The following is a 23,803-nucleotide window of genomic DNA, read 5'->3' as shown; positions in this document are numbered from 1 at the left end:
GTTGAACAAAATTTCTTAACACCTTTACATGTAGAAAAACATACTGAAACACACTTCTATTCAAGACAACACTGAGGTTCTTGTTAGAAAAAGTATTGATGAGGACATCAAAGAGTGTGTGGCTGAGGCAGTGTCAGTTTTCTGCTACATTTATGCTTCAGTTTAGTTTGCCACACCTCAACACTGCATCCTGCCAGGGCACCTTCCCTGGTGGAGTCTGGAAAAACTGCATCAGGTCCCTGCAGACTCCTGGAGCAGTATGTGATGTTTTGGTGTTTGTCCTCCATTCTCCCTCCTGTATCCCATCAGATATTGAAAGAGTGTCTACAAACTTAGGTGGCACATTTCTTGTTTGTATGTTGATGGCATCAGTACTGATTATGTGATTGTGAAGAGCAATACATGTATCAGAGATTTTATCTGGGTGGAACTTTATGGGCTGCCCAAGAATCGACCATCTTGCAGCCAGAGTTCCAAAGGGCTTCTCTATGATCTGTCTTGCTGCTGTCATCTTCTTCTTCACTTCCTCTTTTGCTGCTTTGAGTGTCTAGGGAGATTCAGAGTTCTGGCTCTTGCACTTCTAGCAGCCTCAACCATTGTTAATCGATGTTGTTGTAGTGTGTTTTGATGTTCTTTGCAGTGTGTACAAGCAAGCCTGCCCCTCAAGACTGGAACCTGCAGAAGATCAATAATTGCGTAGTATTATTACTCAAGAACTTTAACATTTGCAGAAGTGCAACAGCTACGCAACTATCTTTGAATGACAAATGCATATATTCCCTGAACTGCAATGATGCAGAAGTCTAAATCAAGGTTAAGTGAGCGACCATTCGAAGTTTCAACGGCACTGACAAAAATGATTTGTGGTCAGTCCTTGCACTTACAAGGAGCACAGCATCCCTGTGATCATGTGATCAGAATCCAGGCGCCTGTCAACTGGCATGTATTTCCTTACTATGGTGGCAGCATTCCAGGGTCATGCAATTGCCATTTAGAACTTTTCCAGCTGGCTTCCAACAAGCAAAGTCAAGGAGAGAAGCTGGACTCATTTAACAACCATGTGATTCACTTAACAACTGCGTGATTCACACATGGCAAAAAAAAAAAGATCATTGTTTTGCTTATCATGGAAATTCTGGTCCAATTGGGCTCATGTCGAGGACTACCTATAATCAGTGATTGGCTTTTTTGTCTGACTTTATTGCAAGTTTTATTCCTTTTTGCAGGTGGGTTTTCCACCAATTACCATCTCTCCCTCTCCCCCCTTGGATTTTTCATGGCCATCGAAATGGAAGCTGCACGGCCTCCTGTTTCCATAGCAACGAAGCCTTGCTAGTTGTGATTTAGGGAGGCGTCTCACGGCCACCACCCAGAGCTCATTCAACCCATACGCCGGGAAAGAACACAAAGAAAGGTCCGCACAAAGGAAAGAAAGAACGAAAGAAAACCAAGCATTTCCCACGTTAAACCAGTCTCATTTTTATTTCGTATTATTCCTGCGCCCTATTTCCCCACCCCTCCCTCTGTAGCGTCACAAGGGCATGGGCGGGGCCCGCTTGGCGCGCCGCCGCAAGGGCTGATGGGATAAGCCGGATTCTCCACCAATCGTTGCGCGCGGTGGGAAGCGGCGTGCTGTCGACGTGAGAGCGCCGCGGGCGGAACGAGCGGGCACGGTAAGTGTGGCCGCGCCGAGGGTTGTAGAACAGGTGGTTTCTTTGGCGAGCCCGTTGGATCATCTTCCCTCGGGCTTCCCGGAATGCGGCGCCGTAGCTCGAGGCGTCCCTTAAGGGGGTCCGTTTTTCCTTCCCTTTCTGCAAAGCAAGCGCCCTTTAGCCTTTTGGACTTCATCTCCCATAATTCCCTGAGCGGTAAAGCCAATGGCTGAGCGGTGCAGGTAATTCTGGGAGTGGAAGTCCCCAAAAAGCAGATGGAGGAAAAAGGAGGCGTGGGTTGGATTTTTCCTGCCACCTGAACAAGCGGCTCCGCTTTTTAATTTTGCTGGGACTCCCCGCAAAGCAAGTGCCTGGCACCCCCAGAGGCCGGTTTCTCTTAGGAGTCCCAGACCCAGGAAAGGGACCTGGCTGGTACCCGGAATTTATTTATTTATTTTTATTTATTTTATTTAGTCAAGCATGCATTTGATTATATATGTGTGTGTGTGTGTGTGTGTGTGAGTGTATGTATATATGTATATATGTATCTTTGGTTATTTGGGTTTTCTCCTGCGTAAGATTGGAAGTATGTTTCGATGAAGTCTCATTCATCATCTTCAGGCTTGTGTCTTTGGCTCTGTGCTTCTCAGAGTGATGTGAGCTTGCAGCTGCTTCTTCCTTTTAACTGCTAGTGGGGGTGTGACTTGATTGGGTGGGGGCTTGGCTGTGTTCTGATCAAGTCACACCCCCACTAGCAGTTAAAAGGAAGAAGCAGCTGCAAGCTCACATCACTCTGAGAAGCACAGAGCCGAAGACACAAGCCTGAAGATGATGAATGAGACTTCATCCAAACGTTGCCTAGATACTTCCAATCTTACGCGGGAGAAAACCCGAATAACCAAAGATCCACATACAAATACCCGCGAGAACCTCAGAAAACACACACACACGTGTGTGTGTGTGTGTATGTATGTATAAACATGATTATTAATACATGAAATAGATACGAATAAAATGGAACATTAAGACAGAGACGATAGGCACGTTGGTGCGCTTATGCACGAATTGGAGGTTTAATTTGGGCTACTATTTCCCCTGATTTTTGTCATCTGGCTAACTAGCATTTTAAACTTCCTTTCTCAAACTTGGCAAGTTTAAGGCATGTGAATTGTCAGTTTCCCTAATTTCCCAGACAGCATAGGGAATTCTGGGAGTTGAAGAGCACTTGTTTTAAAGTTGCCAAATTTGAGAAACATCAATTTAGAAGAAAAGCATCCTTACATGGAAGGGCCGTTCTGCTGCTATTGATTATGATTGTATTATTTGGGACCAAGTCCCATTAAATTCAGTTGAACCGCTTTTCTGATTCATAGATTTGTGTTGGAGAACCTTTAGGTATATTGTAATTGGTGGACCTCTGTTCCTTGGAAATCCACAAATTCTTATTTAGGTTGGTATCCATGTTTATATCTCGCCTTGATTTGTACAAAGAAATCAGGACACTGTGTACATATTGCTCTTGCTTCCTTTTCCCCACAACAACAATCGTGTGAAATGGGTTAGGCTGAGTGTGAAAGACTGGCCCAAAGTCAGGCTATCAGCTTTGTACTTAATGGAGGACTGGAAAGCAGGGTTTCCTAATTTCTAGTTCAGCATCTTAATTATTATACAGTAATGGTTCTACATGCAGACTGGCTTAATGTGGGAAGTGCTTGTTTTCTTTTGTTCTTTTTTTCCTTTGTGCGGATCTTTATTTCCTTTGTGTTCTTTCCTGGCATATGGACTTAGCCCTGATCCAGCCTTTTAAAAGTTCATTTAAAAAATAAACATTAAGTAAGTTTGTAGGGGTCTGCAGATTTGCAGTGTAGTCTTATTCATTAGGCAGATGTTTAAGGACTGAAACCTAAGTGAAATCATACATACATTTAACAGAAGAAACTGATGAAGAAAAATTATACATTTAAAGAAGAGTAGCAATTCTATTCACCAGATGACTGATCTAATAATTTTAAATTGGAAAAGGCAAATATTAAATTTGGCACCTTCTGCATGTTTTAAAAGACCTTTAAAAAGACTGGATGAGGGCTAAACCTCTCCATTTTGGCCTTTTTCCATAATGGTGAAGTAGAGCCTTGAGAGCCAGAATTTTTGTGTACAATACACAACAAATGTAATCAATAATTGATGCAATGACTCCAGTTTTGTGGGTTAACACAAAATGATCCATAACTGAACTATGCAGATAGGATTTGTAGAGTAGTTAGTCTTGAATGTGGTTGGCTAATTTGCGATTCTGAATGTTGTGAGAATGCAGCATCCTGAATGTGCTAAAGCGATCCAGATTTTGTAGTAGGCCTGGGGAGATAGAGGTTCATCCTTACAGGTTGAAGTTTCCCAATGTGATTCTGAGATAATTATCGTTCATTCTAACCAGGATTTTTGAGATTTTTTGAGTTGGGTGGGGAAATCAAGGCAATGTATGATATGTCAAATTACTCTCCCAAGGAAATACGTGATAGAAATTGGACTAATACTTTTCTTCTATAGCAGAAGATCTTCAAAAAGCATTTTTGCACAAATACGTTTTGTACATGGTGGTGAATTTCAGATTGCTGGAATAAACAATTTTCCAATATTTTGAGAGGAGTTTTTCTTTGCGAGAGCTGGTTTGTTTCTGCTCACATGCCTTTGGTGTCTAATATTGAAGCCCACATTATTAATTAGGAAGCTTTTAACATTCTTTTTAGGGCAGATTGTTTGAATTTTCTTGGACTATAAGGAGTATAGATTTGCTCTTATGAATGCATGAAGATCTCTGTGGTTAGGAGATGTACAGAAAATAGTACATAGGATCAACAGACTATTTTCTTCTTTCTGTGCAGCTTCAGAAATTAGCATATGTGACCAATGGACCATTTTTCTTCTTCCTGGGCGCGGGGCTATGCATTTGAATTACACAGAGTCATTTTTTAAAAACTGCTTGGACTTGTTTGCATTGCAAATATGCATCGACCGCTGCCGATTATACATGTCCACTAGGTAGGCCTGCATTGCAGAGCTGAATTCTGATGAATCCTAAATAGTGTGGGCAATGCGTAGTGCTTTATAGAATGCCTACCTTCCTTTTTCATCACGACAGACAGGTTGGTTGGTATGCATCTTCTCTATTTTTCTTTGGCAGTTCTTTAAGTTGGGAAGTTTAGTATTTCAGATGCAACCCACTGCCTGAATATGGATTTGTAAGACACTTGGCATTATGTAATTAGGGGGCGCAGTAGCTCAGTGACTAAAACGCTGAGCTTGTTGATCAGAAAGGTTGGCAGTTCGAATCCCTAGTGCCACGTAACGGAGTGAGGTCCCGTTACTCGTCCTAGCTTCTGCCAACCTAGCTGTTCGAAAGCATGTAAAAAATGCAAGTAGAAAAATAGGGATCACCTTTGGTGGGAAAGTAACAGCGTTCCATGCTCCTTCGGTGTTTAGTCATGCCGACCACATGACCATGGAGACATCTTCGGACAGCGCTGGCTCTTTGGCTTTGAAACGGAGATGAGCACCGCCCCCTAGAGCTGGAAACGACTAGCATGTATACAAGCTGTGGCTTTATAGCTGTCATGCCCCTGTTGGAATCTGATTCGGAGGGGGAGTCCAAGCAGCTGACAGGGAATGGGAGTATGGCTCCATTGGCTGTGGAAGAAACTGGGGAAGGGCAACGTCCGGCTGGACAGAGCAAGGGAGAGGTAGTGCAAGGGAGAGGGAATTCGGAGGAGGGCCCAGGCCCATCCCCTCTTCATCCTAGGGCACGCAGGGAGGAACGGAGAAGGGAGCAACGTGAGTTGCGTGGCTTACGGGGGAGGAAAGGGTCCTGATTCCCTTCATTAGCTGCAGCTGGGAACACAGCGTTTAAAAAGGGAAGTTGCACACAGCAAGTTGTTGGGAGCAAATCATGAATTATCTGGTGTCATTGAGGCTTATCTGTGTTCCTGGCATCTTCCCAACTGTGTGTTTTTCTGGCCTTTCAAGTCTGCAATTCCTTCTCCTGCCCTGTCACGTTATACTACAGCGTGGTTTGTGTGGATTTTTTAGTTACAGTTTGTATGTACTTGGTTTTCGGACTGAATTTCCTCCACTTAAAGACTGTTCCTGGGAGAGTTTTTTTCTCCAGCTGAAGGTAACCTGGACATTGGGGGCAAAGTTGGAGGTACTAAAGGGACGCTTCTTGCTTATTTGACTGTGTTGCCTTTGTGCCACGCCCTGGGTCATCACAATAGCATTTAATTAGTTTTTCCTGTTCATCTGTCTCATTTCTATTTATTTTTGATTACACCCCCCTCCAGCAATGACAGACGACCATCAGCCATGCTCCTGTGTGCCTTTTTCTTTCTCCCACTTTCCTTTTGAGGATCAGAGAACTTTATACTAGGGTTGTAAGTACAGGTAGTCCTCAAGTTACGACTGTAATTAATGGAATTAGGTCATAAGTTGCGCCGGTCATTCAGCTCCTCCCCACAGGTCCATGACCACAATGTTATAACCACCTTTGCAGTGGTCTTTAAGCGAACTGATTCTAGCCAATGGTCGTTTCTTGCTGGAAGTACATACCGGTTTCTGGGGGGGAAAAAATCACTAATTTTGATGATGGGAGTGCAGGATGCTGCAAATGGCTGTAAATGTGAGTCGGTTAACAGCTGCCCAAAATGCGACTCCCCAAAAGCACGGAAGGTCAGAATTTGAAACTGAGTCTAAGTACCTCTGGGGAGGTACTTGGAATAGTTGCTAAGCAACCAACCAGTTATAAGTCAAGGACTACCTGTACATAGATTGTGTGGTCTCTCAACATTTGATTTTACACATCCTTCGTTGGCCCAGTATGAAATCTGTTTACCTAACCCCTTATTTTAAGCTTTAGATTTCTAGAAATCCTAATCTATATATGTAAAAGTACCACTCATGCATCATCATAAAATCTCCAGAACTGTAAAGCCTACAAACTTGAAATTTGCCAAGTATGTTCCTCTTGGCTTCTAGATGCTCATTAAGAAAGGATTTTTCCAAATGACCATCAGAGCATTTCATATATTATTGTTATTAACATGCTCTGATGCTAAGGAGTTCTACTCCCCCTCCCCACCCGAAAAGAAATCTGTTCCAAATGCAAAACACAAGCAGAGGAGTTTCATTTTCGGTTTTAGTTTCACAGCACCAAGCAGCTTTAGTACAGAACAGTTGAGCTAAGCCACGCCTAGGTTCCTTGCTGTCTCCTTGCTCACACAGCAAATACTCTTTCAGTTTCCAAACAGCCCTCAACTCTCTCACACACTGACAGGACACTAGCCAGATGAATACCGATGGATGCTGATAGGCAGAGGCAGACCCCACCTATTTTCCTCCCCAAAAACTAAGCCCGACCACATAGTTTCGTAGCAAAGCATGGATATCGAGGTAGTAAGTAAATAAAAGCCAGCTTATTTTTTAAATTTTTGTTTTTTTAGGAGAGCTCCAGTGAATAATTTTGTGCTAGAGCAGGCTTAGAGTGTATAATTCATGGCTCAATGCAAGCAACAATTAGTGGCAGATCGTCTTTTTTATTTTTTTAAACAACCCCCCCCTCCCACCAACATCCTTGCCTTCCCTAGGTTTTGGATCCATATTTGATTGGAATTCAAATTCTTTCTTTCTCTGTCTCTCTGATCTGTGTGTGTGCTGCTGCTGCTGCTGCTGTTTCCTCAAATATCCTGGCCTGATGACTCTGCTAATCTGTCTGCAGTCTCTTGAATGCAGTAAACTCACCCCCCTCCCATTGCAAAGATTCCACATCTCTGCACTGATGGTCCGGAAAATATTTGAAAGCTGTCATTTTCCAAGAAAGGCAATATATTTCTCGATCAGCAGGGAGATAAACAGCCATTAGACAACAGAAGCATGTTCACTGGAAACAATAGAAAACGGGATCGGAGGCTGCTTCACCACGCTCTCCTCTCCCCAATTCACTCTTGTCTTTTTCAAGTCAACATTAAATCCAAAATGCTATACAGAGGGAGCCCTGGACTTACAGCAGTTCATTTAGTGACTGTTCAAAGTTACAATGGTACCGGAAAAAGTGTGTCATGCTCATGTTGGAGTCTGATTCTGAGGGGGAGATTGAGCAGCTGACAGGGAGTGGGAGTGGTGGCTGTGGAAGAAACAGGGGAAGGGCACAGTCTGGCTGGGCAGAGGAAGACCCAGGCCCACCCCCTCTTCATCCTAGGGCACACAGGGAGGAACGGAGAAGGGAGCAAAGAGGGTTACGGGAGAGGAAAGGGCCCTGATCCCCTTCATTGTACCCTATGACTGTCATTAAATGTTGTACGTTATGATTCTTAATTCTTAACGAATATATCTTTTCTTTATGTATATTGAGAGTATTTACATCAAGACAAATTCCTTGTGTGTCCAATCACACTTGGCCAATAAAGTATTCTATTGTATTCATTAGTTGCAGCTGGAAGAACAGGATATAAGTGGGGCGTTTGCACACAGCTCCTTGCTGGAAGCAAAGCCTACATTATCTTTGTTGAGGCTTATCTGGGTTTTGGCGTCCTCCCAACAGTGGGTGCTGCATTATCTATTCTAAGTCTGCAATTTATCATCCTGGCCTGCCTTAATTACTTCATTGTGGTTTGTGTTGTTTTTTTAAATTTCTAATTTATCTTTACTTTGGGTTCGGGCTGTATTTCTTTCCTTCGTAGACTGTTTTTGGAAGAGTTGGGGGCCACGTTGGAGGCATTAAAGGGTTATTCTATTTTTGTGGCTTTGTTATTTTTGTGTCATGCCCCGGGTCATCACAAAGTGACTGATGAATGTTTTTCACACTTACGACCGTTGCTGCATCCCCGTGGTCTCGTGATCAAAATTCAGAGGCTTGGCAACTAGCTCATACTTATGACCGTTGCTATGTCCCTGGGGTCACGTGATCCCTTTGGACAAGCAAAGTCAATGGCAAAGCCAGATTTGTTTAATAACTGTGTTACTAACTTAACAACATTGGTTAAGGGAGCTAGGTATGTCTAACAAAGAGAAGGACCAAGGGTGATATGATCGCAATCTTTCGGTATCTAAGGAGCTGTCACAGAAGCAGGGTTTGACTTACTCTCCAGGGAACCTGAGGGCTGGACAAGAAGGAATGGGTGGGAAGAGCATTACAGAGAGCTCCAACCTTGAACTAATGAGAAACTTAGTTCAATGGACAGAAGAATTACTCAGTGGAACAGCTTGCCCTCAGAAATCATGGGTGCTCCATCCTGGAGGCTTTTAAGAAGAGACTGGACAGCCGTTTGTCCAGAATGGTATAGGATCTACTGCTTGAGCAAGAGGTTGGACTAGAAGACCCCCAAGGTCCCTTCCAACCATAATATTCTATGTTCTGTTTCTCCCAGCGACTTTGCTGGATCCAGACGCCTTGAATGAGTTTGCATTGATTTGGGCAGCTCCTGTTCAATTTGTCTTTTTCTTCACACTCGCATCTAATATCTTAGCTAGTTGTAATTCTATGCAGTTCCAGGGATACGCTCACCAATCCATGCACAGGTTTATTGTTTAGCCTCATGGCAGATAATATGTTACCCTAACATTAAAGAAACAGTTCAGAATATGGTACAGCCTTCCCCGTTCCTCCATGTAATAACAGTCTTACTAGATCACATCAAAATCCATCTTAGATCAGCATTTTATTTCTCACACGACAAACTGGTGCTTGCAAGCATCAAATCAAGTTATGCCGTTCTTCCACCATTGTTTCCCTGTAATTTATATTTGGAGTGATGTTGCGAAGCTGGAAAATAATATTGGGTCTCGGGATTCTGAGTTCATAATTTATGTGAGAAGTAGCTTGTGTATCCCTCCTAAACTAATGAAGAAGTTTATTTATATATATATATATATATATATATATATATATATATATATATATATATATATATATATATATATATATATATATGTGTGTGTGTGTGTGTGTGTGTGTGTGTGTGTGTGTGTGTGTGTGTGTGTGTGTGTGAAGTTTTCACGGGTATTTATATGTATGGTATTCATAAAATACCCGAACAAAGCTGAATACCATACATACATACATACATACATACATAAAAATAAATATATTTGGAGACTCCATAATACACAGTTATGTACTCAATTATCTTAAAATATGAGATCAATGCACTTTGGAAGCAAGCAATCTCCAAACCAATTTTTTATTTATAGTAACTTAGTCGCTTTTTTCTTCCTTTTATTTAATTTTTTTTTTAGCCAAAATTGTTTGAATGTATTTTTCCTAACTACCCCGACATTGTCAATTTAGTTTTGAATATTTGCCACACTGCTTTCCTTGTGCTGGTTGATGACCACAATCAGGTTTTTCATTTGATTTATACTAACAATTTAATTTTACTACTTTTTCTCACTGAATCATGTTTCCATTCTATAAATAAAGCAGAAGGTGGGATAGTTGTAGGATGTGCCCAAAATGTTCCGAGGGTGTTGATTGTATTGCTTTGTCCATTTTAATTCTGCTTTCAAGTATATCTGAGGGCAGAGGGTCGTTCTAAAATGCTAATTTACATCAAAAGTGATTAATTATGCCTTTTCAGGCTGCTCAAGATTATTGGGCTGAAACTTGGTTACAAAGAACCAAATAATGACAACATGATTTTCTGCCACTTTTCAACAGACAACAAACTAACAACCTATGCTGATAGAACACTTTTAGATAGGCTCAATAAACCTAGAAGAAGGATAGTCAATTAAACAGACATATGGGGGAAGCCAACACACTGACCCATTCCTTAAATCATTCTCTGCTAGAACACTTTTTTAAAAATCGTGACTCCAGCTCAGAACCATGTGAGCCTTTGAGTTAATTTATATTTGTGTATTTATGGAACTGACCCTGCTTGCAAGGAACACCATGCATTAAAAAAAAAAAAAGATTAGTTCAATGTACCATGTCACCATTTGGTGCTTGAATTAAATCTCCTACAGTTTGCTTGTTTGTTACACATGTGCCAACTAATATATTATTGACCTAAAGTATAGAATATAGAATATAATAGAAGAAAGAGAAGAGAATTCTTTATTGGCCAAGTGTGATTGGACACACAAGGAATTTGTCTTTGCTGCATATGCTCTCAGTGTACATAAGGAAAAATAAAATACATTCATCAAGAATCATCAGATATAACAGTGATAGTCATAGGTTACTATAAGCAATCAAATCATACATAAGTTACTAATGCAATCAAAACATACTAGGAAAACAAAACAATATAAATTGTAAAGATACAAGCAACACGGTTATAACCCTAAGTGGGAAGAGATAGGTAATAGGAAGAATGAGAAGAAGAATAGTAATACAGTCTAACTAAGTAATTGTGGGAGTTAGCAGAGCGATGGCGTTCGGGAAAAAACTGTCCTTGTGTCTAGTTGTTCTGGTGTGCAGTGCCCTATAGCGTCGTTTTGAGGGAAGGAGTTGAAACAGTTAATGCCCGGGATGTGAGGGGTCTGTAAATATTTTCACAGCCCTCTTTTTGACTCGTGCAGCATACGGGACCTCCATGTTGGTAGTAATTTTTTTTTCTGCAGTCCTAATTACTCTCTGAAGTCTGTGTCGGTCTTGTTGGGTTGCAGAGCCAAACTAGCCAGTTATAGAGGTGCAGATATTAAAATGCAACATTGTGTTTCCCAACAGTTATCTTTATTTTGTAAGTCTTACAGCATGGTAAGTTGGGCAGGGTACAAGTTTGACGAGTAATTTTTATGATTAAAAGCCCACAATAAAAACTAATTTTTAATTTATTTCTGTTTGTTTCTCATCCCACCTTTATTATTATTATTTTAAATAAATACTGGCAGGCCTCGAGTTATGACCACAATTGAGCCCAAAACCATGGTTGCTAAGCAAAACATTTTTAAAATGCTTTTTTTTTGCCCCATTTTACAACATTTTTTTTTGCCATGGTTGTTAAGTGAATCTTGCAGTTAAGTTAGTAACCTGGTTGTTAAGTGAATCTGGCTTCCCCGTTGACTTTGCTTGTCAGAAGGTCGCTAAAGGGCATCACGTGACCCCAGGGACTCTGCGGCCATCGTAAATATGAGTCAGTTGCCAAACATCCGAATTTTGATCACTTGTACAGATAGTCCTTATAAGTCAAGGAGTACCTGTACAAGTGTTCAAAATTCGGACAGTTCACTTAGTGGCCATTCAAAGTCACAATTGCACTGAAAAAAGTTACTTATGACCTTTTTTCACACTTAATGAGATTTGCAACATCCCCATGGAAACGATTTGCATTCAGATGCTTGACAGGCGGCTCACATTTATGACGGTTGCAGTGTCCCTGCGTCACATGATTCTGACAACTCAGTGCGGAAGCCAGGGTCTCTTTAACAACTGTGTGAGTAACAACTGCGGTGATTCAGTTAACAAACGTGGCAAAAAAATAGTCGTAAAATGGGGCAAAAACTCACCCTTACAAATTTCTCACTTAGCTACTTAAAATCTTGGGCTCCATTGCGGTCGTAAGGCCGAGGGCTACGTGTATTCTAAGCGTGGCCTTACAAAGTTAGGTGTGGTGGCCTAGAGGTGGAGCTCTCACCTCACAATCAGGAGGCTGTGAGTTCAATCCTCGGCAGGGGCTAATATTTGGAATAGACGCTCCTGCTCCAGCAGGGGGGGTTGGACTAGATGACCTCCGAGGTCCCTTCCAACTCTGTCATTCTATGTCCTAAGTCTTTGCAAAGCAGTACTTTTACAAAGCGCCGCTTTAGAACTTCACGGGAATGTACACGGTCGCTAAACAAACAGTTGCACGTCGAGGTCTACCTGCAGTTCGATAAGGGGGAAGGTAGCCAGCCGAGTGGCAGCCGTTCCGCATCGCCCATTTCCCCCTGGATCTTCTCTTGACCTTTGCTGGCTTGATCGTTCCAGCTTCAACTGCCATTTGTACAATTTTGACCGGACGTGCAGCCAACTTCCCAGGGGCCCCTTCCTAAAAGAGCGAGCGAGCGAGCGAGGAAGTGCCCTGGCAGAAACAAACACCCCAAAGAGTGTGCTGTGCCCCTGCCTTCTTTGTCGCCGCCTCCCTCGCTCTGTGTGAAGTTTGTTGCTGCGGAGCTGCTGCTTGTTCCAGCGTGGTGGCAGCGAATGAAAAAAATAAAAATAAAAAATGAAACTAAAAGAGAGTGAATCAAAGAGAGTATATCAAAGCAGCATCTGCCATTCTTGCAGTCACAGGCACTGCTGTTTCCGAAATTGGCAGGCGCAACCTTAATCGGAGCGAGAATACGACTGCTCTGGACGCTGTCTGCCAGCAGAGGCTGTTGCTCTTGTGCCAGAAGAGGGAAACAGCTTGCAGGGAAAGGCCAGCCTTTACTGCTGCATTGCAGGGCATAAAAGCGCTTTCTCTCCATGGCTGGGCTCCCCTCCCTGGCTTTCTGTCTCCATCGTACACGCTGTTTATTGGCTTATCGAAGGCTGCTGCTTGGTTTAATGCTCCAAAGTATGCTGGCTTGCACTGAGGGAAGATTCATGCGATCTCCCAATTACTTGGCGCCGGCCTGATCTTTGCAGTTGGATGTCTGCATGACATTTCTGGGAAGAAAATACGATGTTTTGCCTTCCCCTTAAGCAAAATAACCTATCGTTGGAGAACAGAGGGCTGTTTGTTTGGGTAACAGAGGCCGCGCACGTCCCAGTGAAGTTGGAAAAAGCGGTACTTTGCAAAGTACCCCATCTTAGTAAGGCCGCCCTAGGAATGTGGCGCTCAGTTCTGGTTCATCCCAATGTGAAAAAGATGCTGAGGCTCTGGAAAAGAGTGCAGAACAAAAAGAGACTGGGCAATCATTTAGCTCGAGGTGGGGCTAGAAGACCTCCAAGATCCCTTCCGACTCTACTGTTCTATGCTCTGTGTACAGCATCGAATAAGCAGATGGCAGATTTCTGTAGAGTCCCTGCCAGGGAAGGGCTAGGCTACCCAGAGATACAGAGCTGTTTTTACATTTATTGCAGTAATATTCATAATCTTTAGCCAATGACTTTCCGACCGTTCCTGTGGCTTGATGTTATACCAGTGAGCTTTGGGCTTCTATGCTCCTGGCCACATATCCATGCTTTGCAAATCAGGGGTGGACAGCTGAAGAAAATCATCTTTGAGTTAGGGATAGAAATATATTATTGGAAGTTTCATGCTAATGTTATTCGGGGGGAAAAGATCAGTATAGGTCGTCCTTCTCTTAGGGACCACAATTGAGCCCAAAATTTCTGTTGCTAAGTGAGACAGTTGTTCAATGAGCTTTGCCCCATTTTAGAACCATTCTTGCCTCCGTCGTTAAGTAAATCACTGCAGTTGTTAAGGGAATCTGGCTTCCCCATTGACTTTGCTTGTCAGAAGGACGCAAAAGGGGATGTCATGAGCCCAGGAACGCTGCAACCGTCATCAGTATGAATCAGTTGCCAAGCGTCCAAATTTTGATCACGTGTGTCAACTCATAAAATATTTCTATGGTCTTCTTAGAGGTGCCAACAGAAAGGGAGGGGGGAGCAGTGTGGTAGCTTGCAAAACCGAAACTGCATTCCATAAATGTTTTCAAAGATAGTAACTAGGTGACCGAAGTTTCTGCCATGCAAAATTCTAACTGGAGAGCCTGATTGATGACTCTGGGCTATGGATGTGTCCCATTGGAGAATATGAATTACGATACGCCCAGGGGGTGGGGAGGAAAACCAGGGTCAAGGGTGACAATGAATTATGTGTCTCAGAGTCGGCTACACCCAGGCAGTGCTGGACTTTTTAACTCCCAATAAATCCTTTTGAAGTTTTGGAAGTTTGGCTCGAGACTCCTGATTTAAATGGGGGGTAACTGCCGGAATCCTGACAACATGGCCAGGGGGATGCTGCAGCGGTCATAAGTGTGAAAAATGATCCTAAGTCACCTTTTTCAGTGCTGTCATAACTTCGAATCGTCTGTGCAGAATGTGCTGAATGCACTGAGAAGTGCAGAACAAAGGCTTGGTATGCAGAATGAGATCCAGAAGGCACTGTCCCTAAATCTAGATTAATGGTAGGCACAAGAAAACAAGAACAACATAATGAACTGCTCCGGGGAGAAGTTTTTTTTAAAATTGCCATTCACCCACAGACCGGAATCTTGCCAGACTAAAGTACACTCTGCGTAACTGTCAGATAAATAGTGTGAAGATTTATTTAGGGAGGATCCCTTCTTGGTTTCTTTCCTGCAGCTCAGCTGCCAGATTCCACCCCAGTAATTCCCACCGCTTGTTCATTTTTGGATGTGAAGGAATGTTGGTAAAGGGAGTTTCATACCCATCGCTTCACCACTTTGTCTGACTTGTCAAATATGCTTTGCGCAATTCCCAATTTAATCGTGAAATGTTTTCTGTAACACAATGGAGGAGAGAGGCTGGCTGAAACCCCTTGGGAATTCTTCAAGATTGTCAAATTAGACCCAACTTCACATGACAATAAAGCATCCAAGAAGACAGCGGGGAATCGGAAGGGGGAAAAAAAAGTAAATCTACGGTGCTGTTAAGGAGGCTGGCTTGGTGAAAATAAAAGCCTCGTAAATTTGGCTTTTAAAGCACTTAGCAGATTGCTGCTTGCCTTGGCACAGCAGCTTCTTCCCTGAGAGTACTTTGAAATGACTCCTACGCAGGAATAGATGTGAAAAGTGTTAATATTGGAATGGAAACCCCTGGTGGATTTTCTTGAAGAAATGGTGATTGGATTACTACATTTCTGGCCAAACTTTTTGTCTGCTGGTCTTTGCTCAAATATCGTAAGAATTTGAAGCATAACTGAACTAAGCATTTAAGTGAGGTTTGGGGTTTTGGAAATGAAAAAACCAAATAGTTTGCAACATTTCTGATCTTTCTGGATCAGACTTGGATGCCTAGAGGTAAATACAAATATGCCTCAACTTACAATCAAACTTTCCGTTATCAAACAGACAGTTGTTAAGTGGGTTTCGCTCCATTTAATGACATTTCTTGATAAGTGAATCATTTCATTGATAAGTGAATCACTGCTGTTGTTAGCAACATGATTTTTAAGTAAATCTGGCTTCCCATTGACTTTGCTTGTCAGAAGGTCGCAAAAGGATTGGCTAGTCTAAATAAAATAAAAATTAGGGGTGACACGATAGCAGTATTTCATTATTTGAGGGGCTGCCACAAAGAAGAGGGGTTCAAATTATTCTCCAAAGCACCCGAAGGCAGGGCAAGAAACAATCAATGGAAATTAATCAAGGAGAGAAGCAGCTTGGAATTAAGGAAAAATTTCCTAATAGTGAGGACAATTAACCAATGGAACAACATCTCCAGAAATCGCGTGCGCTCCATCGCTGGAGGTTTTTAAAAAGAGACTGGACAGCCATTTGTCTGAAATGGTATTGTTCTCCTGCTTGAGCAGGGGGTTGGACTAGAAGACCTTCAAGGTCCCTTCCATCTTCCCTTCCCTTCCCTTCTCCATTCTCTTCTCCATTCCATTCCATTTGACCGTAGGACACTGCCACCGTCATATATGTCAGTCACCACGTGTCCAAATGTTGATCACATGACCACTGCAATGATGCTGACATGGTCATAAGTGTGGCAAACAGTCCTAAGTCATTTTTTTCAATGCTGTTGTAACTTGGAACAGTCAGTAAACAAATGATTGTAAGTCAAGGAATGTATGAAAAATCCGCCAATCCTACCACATCCCCTCATGTATGTAGAGCAAGGTCAATGGCCCCTAGATGTGGGCGCTAAAAAAAGAGAGGCAGGACCATATCTTATGCCATGCTGGCCTTTAATCTTGGTTGACTCTTGAATTTGTACTGTTTTATGACATGCTGCTGTATCCTAGTTAGCTTTAGTGTCATCTATTTAATAGGTCTATATCAGGGGTGTCCAACCTTGGCAACTTTAAGACTTGTGGACTTCAACTCCCAGAATTCCTCAGCCAGCAAAGCTTTGCTGGCTGTGGAATTCTGGGAGTTGAAGTCCACAAGTCTTAAAGTTGCCAAGGTTGGACACCCCTGGTCTATATAGTGCTTATATACTACGGAGCGTGCATAATTCTAAATGCTATTGCTATTTTGGATATTTGGGGAAATTAAAGATTTAAATAAAAAAGACTGTTTTTCTTTTTCCTTGAGCCGCAAGTGGCTTATGGATGCACTTCTGAAAATTGAACAGTGCTTACCCTAAATTTCCCAAAGCATAATAAAGATGGTCTTATCTTTGCATCCAGACCTGAGCAGTTCCATTATTTAGCTCCTCGTTATCCATCCATTGATCCTTTACTGGTGCTGAATTTCTGTGAGTGCCATTCCTTAAAGTATGGCTGCATGCCAGCAAGCAGATTTGTACATAAAATTCTTTGCAGTCTGGCAGATAATTTGATTGGTGCAGCTGGTCTCCACTGTTTTTATTCCATTTCCGGGTGATACAGCATGGGTTTGTTAAAAGCAGATCATGCCAGACCGACCGACCGTATTGCCTTCTTTGACAATAAAGGGACTAAATTAGTGGATCAAGGAAATGCTCTAGATATGGTATACTTAGATTTCAGTAAGGAATTTGATAGACCAGGGTGTCAAACTCACATCATCACGACGGTGTCATGTGATGTATTGGGACATTCCCCTCCTTCAATAAACTGGGCGTGGGTGTGGCCAGCACATGACGCATCCGACCCATTGGCTGGGAGTTTGACAGCCCTGATCTAGGTAATTGATAGGTAGTAATCAACTTGATCAAGTCAATCAATCAATCATTGAATGGCCGGGAATTTGACAGCTTGGAGTAGAACAACTAGACAAAAGAAATTTTTTCCCCCGAACGCCATCACTCTGCTAAACAAATAATTCCCTCAACACTGTCCAACTATTTACAAAGTCTGCACTACAATTACTGTTACTCTTCTCATCACTCCTTATCACCCATCCCCTCCCACTAGTGACTGTATGACTGTAACTTTGTCGCTTGTATCCTTATGATTTATATTGACTGTTTCCTAGTATGATTTGATTGCTTATGACTATTATTAAGTGTTGAACCTTATGATTCTTGACTCTTGACAAATGTATCTTTCCTTTTATGTACACTGAGAGAATTTTCACCAGGACAAATTCCTTCTGTGTCCAAACACACTTGGACAATAAAGAATTCTATTCTATTCTATTCTATTCTATTCTATTCTATTCTATTCTATTCTATTCTATTCTATTCTATTCTATTCTATTCTGCTCTACTCTACTCTACTCTACTCTACTCTAATTCTAATTCTAATTCTAATTCTAATTCTAATTCTAATTCTAATTCTAATTCTAATTCTAATTCTAATTCTAATTCTAATTCTAATTCTATTCCTTTCTTCATTTCATTATTCTATTCTATTCTATTCTATTCTATTCTATTCTATTCTATTCTATTCTATTCTATTCTATTCTATTCTATTCTATTCTATTCATAGCCTACTTCTTGGTAAGATAGGTAGAACAACGTAGGATAGTACCACCACAAATGAATTTACTGCACCCAGCATGTACAGGTAGTCTTCGACTTACAACTCTTTAGTGACCCCTCAGTGTTACAACAACACTGAAAAAAAATGGACTCATGGCTCTTTTTCACACTTACGACCACTGCAACGTCGCCATGGGTATGTGATCAAAATTCATATGCTTGGCAGCTGGTTCATATTTATGTCAGTTTCAGGGACACAGAATTATGTGACCCCCTTTTGTGATCTTTGGACAATGGGGAAGTGAGATTCACTTAACAACCATGTTACTAACTTAACAACTGCAGTGATTCACTTAACAACAGTAACAAGAACGATTGTAAGAGGCGGCAAAATTTACTTAACAACTGTCTCACTTGGCAACAGAAATTTTGGGCTCCATTTTGGGTTGTAAGTTGAGGACTACCTCTCCAGTAGTCCTCGATGAAACTACCCCTACCTGGAGGCAAGCATGCAGTAGGGTACCAGAGCCCATTCTACCTTGTGCTCAGTGCTCTTCAACATCTTCCTAAATGGTCCAGAATGATGACGGGATAGAAGGGGAACTCATCAAATTTGCAAACGATACCAACCTAGGGGGAAATGGCTAAACCGTATGAAAAACAGGTTTAAGGGAAATTAGGTATATCTAACCTAACGAAGAGAAGGAATAGGGGTTAACAACACTTAACAACTATGGGGGGAAAAGACCATAAGATGGGGCACAACCTCTGCCTTGCTTAGCAAGGGAAACTCTGACCCCAAGTGTCATAACTCGAGGACTCCTTGCAATCTGAAAAGGTAGAGTAGATCAGTGATCAGTGTTTCAGTCTGACCTTGACGTGATTGTAGCTTCTATTCTTGCTTCCCTAGGCCTTCCACATAACATCCAGGCCTGCAGATGGACGCGGAAGGGTTTGGCGAGCTGCTGCAGCAGGCAGAGCAGCTGGCAGCCGAGACGGAAGGCATCGCGGAGCTTCCTCACGTCGAACGCAATCTCCAGGAGATCCAACAGGCTGGGGAGCGCCTGCGTTCCCGGACCCTGACCCGCACCTCCCAAGAAACAGCAGACGTCAAGGCGTAAGTCCCCGGGTTGCTTAAAACCTCTGGCCGGGGGCTGCTAGGGTTGCGTCGCTGGAGTGGAGAAAGCTTGGTGAAGGGTTTCAAACTCGAGGCCCAGGGGTCGGATCTGGCCCTCAGGGTGCTTAAGATCTGGCCCTGGAAACAGTGAAGGACTGGCCCGTGGTGCCTCTGCCAGCAAAAACGGAGCTCAGGAGGGCCGCTGAGCTCCGTTTTTGCTGGCAGAGGGTTGCAGCGGAAAACAGAGGTCGGGAGCCCATTTTCGCTGGCAGAGCACTTGGGCTGCCACAGGCGCCCCCAACATGAGTGATGTTGAGCTGGCTACACCCACCTTGGCCCACCCTGGTCATGCCCCCCCGCAGCCCCCCTCCCAAGGTCAAACACAACCCTGATGTGACTCTCAATGGTCTAGGACAATTCATCACGGCTAACTCGCTGTGGGACAACATGACGTTAACAGATTAACAGTGTTGGAAGGGACCTTGTAGGTCATCCAGTCTAACCCTGCCCTCCAAGCAGGAGAGTGAACAATTGTCTTGCACGGGCAATTCCATGCAGGATAACTCAATGCGATCCATGTTATCCACCCTTCTTCTTTGACATTATTTCCATTGACAAAACTGACTGAGTGGTACAGCTGACACCCCATCCTTCTCTTTGATATACTTCACCCCCTCAGCTACGATTTAGCCTCCAGGTCTCTTATCACCTTTGCTAGTGTTCTCGGTATGCTTTCTAGGATCTAGAAAGGTGACCAGAGTTGGACATGGTATTCCAAGTGTGGTCTCACTAAGTGTGACTATCACTAAGTGTTGTATCCAATGTTTTATGATGAATGTATTTTTACGATGACTGTGATAATGATCAATTGTTGTATGTACACTGAGAGCTTAGGCACTGCAGACAAATCCCTTGTGTGTCTAATCTCACTTGGCCAATAAAGAATTCTAATTCTACAAATAGAATGGGTCCTGCCCCAAAGCAAAAAAATATTGGAACAAAATAAGGAAATGGTTGCAGGACATTACCAGTCTCCAAATAGAACTTAAGCCTGAAATGTTTCTTTAAGGTATAATTAGAGTATTTAAGAAAGAAATTAAATATAATACATGTACTGACAGCGGCAAGAATTACTTATGCACCGAGTTGGAAACTGGATAGTATTCCTACTGATAGTATGATAATAAAGAAAATAATGGATTGTGCAGAAATGTTCAAACATTGGAATTGCAAGATAAAGAAGATATGGAATATTATATGGTCAGGGAGAAATGGTACAATTGGTTAGATTGTTGGAATAAAAAATAATGTATATATGTATATATGTATATTGACCCAAATGGAAAAGTTGATATCACAACACTGCGAAGATTGTATACGTTGTTTTTAAATGTGGAAAAAAATTAATAAAAATTATTAAAAAAAACAATTCTAATTCTTCTACCCAGTATGATACAAAGTGGTGCTATCACTTCTTGTTGTGACTACCATACGATTCGCTAAAGTGGTTTGCTTAGCAACCATGGCAAAAAAAAAAAAAAAGGTTGCAAAATCGGGTGTGTGACTTAACAGCCCACCTAGCTTAACAACAGAAATTCTGGTCCCAGTTATGGTTGTAAGTCAAGGATTACCTGTATATATTTTGCAATTCAATCATTCATTCTTTCTATCTGACCAAACTACCTCAGTGTACTTCTTTCATTCATTTTTGCATTCCATCCATCACCCATCCATCTCTTCTGGTCTTACCACACCTATTTCCTAAGCACAGGTAGTCCTCGACTTCCAACAGTTCATTTAGTAACCGTTCAAAGTCATAACAGCACTGAAAAAAATGACTTATCACTGTTTGACAGCTAGTTATATCTATAGCGGTTGTAATGTCCCTGGGTCACTTTTGCGACTGTCCGACGAGCAAAGTCAACAACCATGTTACAAACTTAACCACTGTAATAGTTCACTTAATAACTGTGGCAAGAAGGTCGTAAAATGGGAAACTCACTTAACAAACAAACTTCGCAATTTTGGGCTCAATTGTGGTCGTAACTCAAGAATTACCTGTGTACCATTTCTGCTGTGTTCAACTTTTATTTTCCCCGCCGCTGTCATTCCCAACTCTCACTTCTACATCATCTTCACTATTTATCTCAGTTTATATCCTTTCTGCCTGGTTGGCATTCATTGGCGAAAGAGCAACAAATTTCTCTTGGGAATTTCCTGGAAGTTCTCTCCTGATTGAAATCATTTCTAAAGCAGATTTTCTTTCATCAGACCGAATGAGAATCAGTAGAAGAAAAATGCCAAAAGAGAATGGCTGTTGAAACATTGACAGCCATGGTTGTGTCAGACTCAAATGTCACATTTTGGGGAACCTGTGCAGGCCGTCAATCACCAGATGTTGAAAAATATTTTAGAAGACTTATCCATGCTTTTCTCTGACCTGAGGGTTTTGTTGCTTAAGTGGTCCTGCAAGCAAAAGTTGTTTATTGAAATATTTATTTCAATCCAAGTTTTATAGAAGTCCCAAGATCAAAAACTAGTACGGATCATTTTTCTACTTAGGACCACAATTGGGGCCAGAGTTTTGGTTGCTAAGCCAAGCAGTTGTTAAGTCAGCCACACCCAATTTTTCCACTTTTTTTTTTGCCAAGGTTGTTAAGTTAATCTCTACAATTGTTAAACGATAACATCCAGTTGTTAAAGTTAATCTGACTTCACGCGATTGATTCGGCTTGTTGGAAGCTGGCTGGGAAGGTCGCAAATATGATCACATGGCTCCGGGATGCTGCAGTGCCATCCTAAATACATGTGCCTCAGTTTTGATCGTGTGACCATGGGGATGCGACAGCAGTCGTAAATATGAGGACCGGTGTCATTATGCCATTATAACTTCGCATGTTTGTAAGTCAAGGACTACTCCCATTATGCTAATCGGGCCTCTGGATTTAAATTTTGCTTTGGGAGGAATGACTCTGTTGCCTTGTTTTATTATCTTTGTGCCTTTCATCCTTTGTTTTGTTTTTATCTGTCTTCTAGATCAGTTCTTCTTGGATCCAGAGGGCTCGATATATCCCACATATCTCAGCGCTTGGAGAGCTTGAGCGCTGCCACAACATTCGAACCTTTAGAGCCTGTAAAAGACACAGATATACAGGTCAGGGCCATATGCAACAAAAGTATGTTCTCTTAATCAAAGAAACGCATGTATTTTGCAATGCTTTACGTGCGGATGCCCCAGTATATATGCACATTTTCTTGTCCAGAGAAAGGCTGCCAGGGATGGGGAGAATTTGCTTATTTGCTCAAGAGGAAAAGCTTGCGTTCTGCATTTAATGCTTAAGTGTTTTGATATTTCAGTTACTGGCATCCTCTTTGTGCAGATCATTGTTTTCAGCGGAGGCACCGTTGAAAGGCTTGTTTACTTATTGAAAGAGCTGGTGTACATTCGAAGGACAGCACTGCAGCAATCTCAATTTATACAGGGTAGACTTTCTGTGTTTACTTTTTGGGTTTCCTCTAGCCGAATCTTTAAGGGGAGGGCTGTAACTCAGTAATAAACTGCACATGTCCTTATAATGCATTCCGAGTTTGATCCCAGAATTCTGCCAGAATTTACTGGGTTTCTGCAGTCAGAATTCTGCTGCCGTTCAGCAACTGGCTTCCGGCTCTTGTGCTTTGTAATGTACAAGTTATGGGTGTGTGTGTGTGTTATTGTATGGTGCAACGATCCCCTCCCTTCTGAACCCGACGGACAATTGATTTAAGGCAGTACTTTATATTGCTTTGTTCTGCTGTGGCAATCAGGGTTCCTCTCCCCAAATTTTAGCGTAACACCCGAGTGTTTCAGAGACTGAATTTTCAATATGATTCAACCACAACCCGTTCTTGCTTGTGACATTATCTTCCTTGCTTTGCTGATTCTGAGGTCCCCTCCCCTTTTCTGTCTGTCTCAGTGCTGTATAATGATAGGTGAGATGGTTTTATCAGTTGGTATCCTTTCACCTTGTTAATGGAAGATGAGCGGTATTATATCCCGGGCATCCTTGTTTATATTTTGTTTTTCTACATATCAGCAGCGCAAACCCTTGTTTTTAAAAATCGATATGATCGCATTACATGTAGTCCTCCACTTACGAACCCAGTGGAGCCCCGGTTTTTTTTTTGTTGCTAAGCGAGAGATTTGTTAAGCGAGCTTCGGCCCCATTTTACGGCTTTTCTCGCCATAGTTGTTAAGTGAATCCCCACAGTTCTTAAGTTAATAACATGGCTCTTAAGTGAATCTGGCTTCCCCATTGGCATTTTGTCGGAAGGTCACAAAACGGGATTTTGTGTGACTCCAGGACATTGCAGCCATCGTAAATACGAGTCAGGCGGAAATTTGATCATGTGACCGTGGGAATGTTGCAACGGTTGTAAGTGTGAAAAACCTACGACCGTAAGTCATAAGTCAACTTTTTTCAGTGGCCTTGTAACTTTAAACGGTCACTAAATGAACTGTTGTAAGTCGAGGACCATCTGTATATCTTTCTCAATGGA

At 42.1% G+C, this 23,803-nt stretch overlaps 1 protein-coding gene across 2 annotated transcripts in view; it reads left to right on the top strand.

Moving 5' to 3' along the window:
• Nucleotides 1-1,563: 1,563 nt before the first annotated feature.
• NUP93 (nucleoporin 93) overlaps nucleotides 1,564-23,803 on the top strand; it is a 126,931-nt gene continuing 104,691 nt past the window's right edge. The window contains exons 1-3 of one of the 2 annotated variants that reach the window (XM_087971674.1): nucleotides 1,564-1,673; nucleotides 19,061-19,267; nucleotides 22,304-22,421. In XM_087971674.1, the coding sequence (XP_087827800.1) occupies nucleotides 19,089-19,267; nucleotides 22,304-22,421 (297 nt within the window). In that variant the 5' untranslated portion in view covers nucleotides 1,564-1,673; nucleotides 19,061-19,088. Of the gene's footprint in view, nucleotides 1,674-1,982; nucleotides 2,085-19,060; nucleotides 19,268-22,303; nucleotides 22,422-23,803 lie in introns of those variants that run through there. The other variant, XM_087971675.1, reaches the window with a different exon arrangement.

The sequence above is a fragment of the Notechis scutatus genome, chromosome 9 (genome assembly GCF_049901735.1).
Source record: "Notechis scutatus isolate UNSWTSFEM ecotype Mainland chromosome 9, rNotScu1.2, whole genome shotgun sequence".
In the NCBI taxonomy this organism is placed as follows: domain Eukaryota; kingdom Metazoa; phylum Chordata; class Lepidosauria; order Squamata; family Elapidae; genus Notechis; species Notechis scutatus.
This window is presented reverse-complemented; position numbering and strand designations above follow the sequence as displayed.